General features: G+C 34.0%; 1 protein-coding gene across 2 annotated transcripts in view; it reads left to right on the top strand.

Moving 5' to 3' along the window:
- LOC137615471 (uncharacterized) overlaps positions 1-4,303 on the top strand; it is a 124,354-nt gene extending 120,051 nt beyond the window's left edge. For both annotated transcript variants that reach the window (XM_068345370.1, XM_068345371.1), the window contains 2 exons: positions 1,689-1,778; positions 2,255-4,303. In XM_068345370.1, the coding sequence (XP_068201471.1) occupies positions 1,689-1,778; positions 2,255-3,509 (1,345 nt within the window). In that variant the 3' untranslated portion in view covers positions 3,510-4,303. The remainder of the gene's footprint in view (positions 1-1,688; positions 1,779-2,254) is intronic.
- The last annotated feature ends 1,697 nt before the right edge of the window (positions 4,304-6,000 follow it).

Below are 6,000 nucleotides of genomic sequence, written 5' to 3'. Positions count from 1 at the left end.
AAGAGGTTAAACCCTTAAATAATTAATAGTAAGAATAAAAAACAGGAATGATCAGTTCTTGTACAATACCGCTAAAGATTTATGAAGTTCTACACAGTTAAATCTCGTGCCACATAAAGCAATCCTTATGGTGTAGTTGTAGCGTTCAGTATTGAACATTAGGTGCACGTGTATACGTAATCCTATGTACATAGTATAGTACATAAATCTTTACGTAACTTGACATTTGTAGTTTGACTAACACTTGTGGGAGATGCCTTCGCAAAGAAGGACGCTGGAATAGTGAAACGGAGCCTGCCATATGTGACATTATGTAGGGAGGAAACCAGCATGAAAGCAAGGTGAAATGAAACGCAGGTGGTTTGAAAACGTTGGGATACTCGCAGCAGTCCTTACCTGCGAGAATCCACAATGAGTTGAAACTTCATTTGAAATATTAAGTGACTCTCAATATGCAGAATACCAAAATTTTCAAACACATACTGTACTTGCATTAAAATTTTTACGAGTTAGTTGCTGGGATGTTACAATACTACCTTCAATAAATGCTCTAAATTTATCACTTTAATTTAAGTACGGTAATGCCTCATGATACGAAATTAATTCGTTCTTGAGTGGCTTTTGTTTTGTGAAAATTGCGTGTCATGAGACACGTTTTACATGTAAATCGCCTAAATCGTTTCAAACCCTACAAAAACACCACATTAAATTTTATAATAAAGCTATATCTACAATGAAATACAGCAAAATATAATTGAAGCATTTAATATACCTAGCCTAACTGTTAATACCTGTAAATCAAGTAGTTATTAAAACATAATGCAATAATAAATGGAAAATACTATAAAGTACTTGACTTTAAACCTATAGCCCTACACCTATTAACTAAAATACTGTATTAACATTTTAGAACTAAGATTATCGGAGGCCTTATTTCATTTTTACTGATCAAAAATGCCTGAATATCTCCAGTGATCTTTGTTTCTGACAACCAAAGTATAAAAGAAATGTTAACAATAGGAGTAAATCGTACTTTTTCCTCATTAACTCCCTACCAACAAAGTCAACGGGACATTGGTAGCTAATTGTCACACCAGCATAATAATTCTAATTCCTCATACACAGTTCAAGCGATTTCAATCAAACCATACAAAGGTGTTTAAGAATGAAAATAGTCTACATCTCCGAAAGTGTGCAGTTATACCTTAGGGTTCATTTATTTTAAGGATTTCTCCGAGTTGAATTATTAGTAAAAATTCTATGTATTCTGAACATGACTTTAGCCTTAGACAAGGTTTTCGAACTGTAAGATACAGAATATTCCAAATATCATACTCTTAATGAAACACTTCTAGATGCTGCCTAAAATCGTGACCTTTTCCATCATACTGAAAATAGCTGCCATGGAACATTCGTGCTTCACAAAGACGTTATTGGGAGAATGTTGTTAGCTATTTACCTTTGCTATATCAACTAATATTTTTATCATGTATCAGATGGAATTCTCTTAAACATGTGGGGCACAAGATGACAAGTCACTTTACAAATACCTTCGGAATGCATTTTTACAAGACAGTTTTTCTTTATTTGTTTGTAAAAAATCTGCCGGTACATACCATTATTTTTAAATTCCCTTTATAACATCTTGCTAAAACTATTTACTACATTGTACTATCTATTATCAACAGGTTCATGTACAGACGTGTTTGTTGCGCTTGTTGCAAAAATAATGAGGAAGAGGATAGTGAAAACATCTCTAAAAATTTACAGACTCCAAGGTAAGAGAAAATAAGGCAACAAGATTGTAAGTATATAAGTATTTTTTTTACTCCTTAACTTCAATTTAAAACATTGATGAACATAAGGAATGTTTTGTTTCTTCCTTTGCTACCTATTTAAATGATAAGTTTGAGAAGAAATGTCATTGTCTTGTATTTAATGCTTCTAATAAAGAAGTAATCATAAAATGTTTGACAATAAAGTTATGACCTTACTCCAATCAATAAGTCACTAATCACAATAAAAAATGATTAGCAATTCATGATAAAATTATTTTAAAACTGGAAAGTTCATTTAAAAATAAACACTAAATCATTCAAAGGCTAACTTGAAAGCTGCATACATACATAATAATTTACAAAGTTAATAAATAGCTTTAATGAAATAATTTCAAAAGGAGCCTTTTTTTTCTTTGCATACTTGTAAATATTGAATACTATACATCTATTAAATCAGTTCTTCTTTTTCATCACAGTAATTCTAACGGCACTGCGGAACCTATACCATATACACCATCTCCGCATTACAAACCGAATCGCCGAAATATGCTCATTTCTCCGCCTATATCGGCAACCATTCACAGAGGTTCCGATAACCCGCTAAGACCAACGATGGAAGACATGACAAAGCCAGCTTCGAGATCGACGTCGCCTCGCGTTCCTCGACCCTCCTATGCACACATGAGTCTACAAGATTTGGAGGCTAACAGGGTTATAGCTGAATGTGCAGCATACACTAAAACAACAGTACCTGGATTATTGGTGACCTCAGCAGATTCTTCCGTTAATGAATGTCACGATTACGACTTTCTGATGCCCTCGTTACGGCCATCCCCTTCTGATACGACACACCACACGCCTGTTCCTTCTGCAGCCTCTTCCCCTCTTGGTCGAGATGCCCCTGATGTTTGGTCCGTAAGAAAAGAAAATGGTGGCCCTCATATTACAATCGATGCACTAATTGAACAAGCACCTTCTAACCATTCTACGCGTCCAGGGTCACCAACTCTAACCTTTTCTGCACATCATGCCTCGAATCATTCCTTGGCTGGCAGTAGCAGTGGAAGCCGAGTGTGGCCCCGACAAGAATCCAACTCTTCAGTGGGCGGCTTGTTATCAGTTTCAAGTGAAGACGATGAACCGCATAGAAAACACTATAATAAACAACGACCTCAAAGGTCCTTAGGTAAAACATTAGTAGTTTACAACACCCTTTCTGGTGATGCATTACTGGAGCAGAGTAAAATTGCAAGAAAAATGGCTCTCATGAATAAAGGGGGTTTCGCTCCAAAACGTCAAGAAGTCACAACTGTTTTCACCGATCCAATATCCGGCCAAGCAGTCGACGGCGATATGCTCGGTTTGAATTACAGACCAATCCCTCCTGACACTTCAGATGCAGATAACCGGGTTCCAATTCCTATTGTGTTTGCTTTCCTCTTATCCTACTTGGGCATTGGTGCATTACTGTTCTACTGGCTAGAAGGATGGACACTGTCAGACGCGTGTTATTTTTGCTTCATCACACTATCTACGATAGGTTTCGGTGATTTTGTGCCTGCAAAGTCGTTGGGCTTCGAAACTCAAGAGGCTAAAGTTAAACTAGTAACAGGATCTTTATATCTTTTATTTGGTTTAGCAGTTCTTGCTATGTCTTTCAATTTGGTGCAAGAGGAGGTTGTACTGAAGTGTAAATCATTCGCACACTGGATAGGTCTACTGAAAGATTAACCATGCATAGAGGAGGAAAGTTCTTAATCATAATGATTACCTTACATTGGAAAGTTATGAAAATGGCTTTGCATCATCTATAGAAAATGTTAAAATCTTTATAAACATGTAGTACTGTACAACCAAAAAACAAAAGGATGTACAAATATCTTGTTTTATAATTTTTACTTGAGAACAAAGGCTGTGATACTTTTCATGAGAATGACCTTTAACGATTGTTTATAATACATCAAACAGTGTCCGAGATTCATTCTTCACACTGGCATATGACTTGATACCAAAGTAATTTTGAACTTACTCTATTACTAACAAGAGGTGCACTTAATTCTGTTGTCACTACTGAGTTTCTGACCTGTTGGATAATGCAAATAAGACTGCTATAGTGTGTAACATGAAAATATCAACTCTTCTAAAACCCCAGAATATAAGAGACAGCTTGTTTTAGACAGTAAAAGGACAGACATATTTGTAGACCAGACTAGAATTCTAAAAGGTACTATTCTTTTCTAATCAAGGGTTCACAAATTAAAAGGAATCTTTTGCTTGACAAATCCATGAATCTAACTCTCGTCTCAATTCTCATAACACACAAAACATAGTTATATCTTCCCTTTTTTTTTAATTTTCATAAGACATACAAAATCACGCAGAAAAAGGTAAAGTTTTGTTTTCTTTTTAAAATTAAGACTTGTCCTCACAAGATAAATACTACAGAAAAAGTGAAGAAAAACTATTTTAATCAAAATTTTTAGTACATGAAACATTCATTCAAATAATTTATTTCAAGTCCATGTTGTAAAAAAGCTTGGATTGAAATGGCATAAAACAATATATATTGTACAGTACTGATATTTTTAAGCCAATATATAAAATATAGTCTACAGATTAAGATAAATCAAAATTATTTTTTAAAAATTTGCAATTCATTCAATATTCAGTATTGCCAGAAACCAAATTGGTAGTCAATAAACCTTACAAACGTGGGACTACTCTATGCTGTCAATGTCCAGGCTGACCATACTGTGATACATGAAATACAAACTCGAAGACAGACAAACACAGTCCATAACATTCTACTCACTATTCAGTTAAAAAGTACCTTGTCTAAAACATCCATTTTAAAAAAATGATAGATTTTAATATTTATTCTTTAAAAAAGGATTTTCAAAACCAATTTTGCTATTCAAATCAAGCTAAAAATTAATTCACCAAGCCTTAAAAGTGCATAAAGTGATAACCTGTATATTTATGAGCCCTCTTTCTTTACATTTAAGAGTATTAAACATTGTTGCAACCCCCAATATAATAATAGGAGCTTAACAACTTTCAGTGCTGACCAAGCATGAAGACTATGTAGCAGTTAGCCTTATTTCAAAGGTAGTGACAGGAAAGCTAGTATTGAAATCAACTCTAATCAATACGCACAAGCTTGTTATTCATGGGTTGTTAGAAGCGTGATAGTTAAATCAACATCCAGAGTTGAGTGCACCGCAAAATCATGTCTGTTATGTGGCAAATCTTGAAGACTCTTCAGAGAGTGTTTCAAAACACCGCCATTCTTTGGGCCATGGGGGCAAAATCAAATTGACATATATCAAAAGCAAACTGTAAACTTTAATTAGAATTATAATTGTTTTGAAATCTTGTTACCTCAGTACAATATAACCATAGTTTCAATTTCAATTTTAGCCGTCAAACTAACTCTCACTTCAAAGAAATAACAGTAAAAATGCCACATAACTTACGTGATCTATGGAAATAAAAGAAATGGCTGCATGACAGAGATCCAGTTAAGTTTCATAGTAAACATCAATGAAAAGTTGTAACAAATATGCATTAAGAATCTCTACTAACAATTCTCCAGGCTGTGTAACTGTACTTTAACCATGTACCATCTTTTTGAGATACAAAATACAATATGATACATCCGGTGAACTATGAAACGGTTCATAATATTAAATTCATTGAATATGCTAAAAATATTGGTCATTTGTAGATCAATACATGTCATTCCCTTTCCTTCAAGTTGTAATATGCCAGAATGAAATGAGTAATTTCAATCTAATGTTCTCTATATTGTAAAAGCAAAGTTGGAACTAATCTTGCCTTTACTGAAACACATTTCACTGTATATAATAAAAGAATAGGCAGTCTTTCTAATTACAGTACTATTACAGTACAATATCTAAAATGATTTATTACTGATCGGTAATAAAGTACATTTCGTCACCCTCATAAACTAACTGCCTAAGTCATTTTCTCCACTTGTTGGGAAATCAAAAAGAAACCTTCTCATTTCCTAATTCTTTATATCATTGTCTTGAGTTTCAATTCACAAATTCTTAACCCTTTTACCCCCAAAGGACGTACTGGTACGTTTCACAAAAGCCATCCCTTTACCCCAATGGACGTACCGGTACGTCCTTGCAAAAAAATGCTATAAAAATTTGTTTGTCATATTTTTTGATAATTTTTGGGGAAAATTCAGGCA

Source organism: Palaemon carinicauda, chromosome 21, assembly GCF_036898095.1.
Source record: "Palaemon carinicauda isolate YSFRI2023 chromosome 21, ASM3689809v2, whole genome shotgun sequence".
Lineage (NCBI taxonomy): Eukaryota > Metazoa > Arthropoda > Malacostraca > Decapoda > Palaemonidae > Palaemon > Palaemon carinicauda.
The sequence above is the reverse complement of the archived record's forward strand: the minus strand, read 5'-3'. Positions and strand labels throughout refer to the sequence as shown.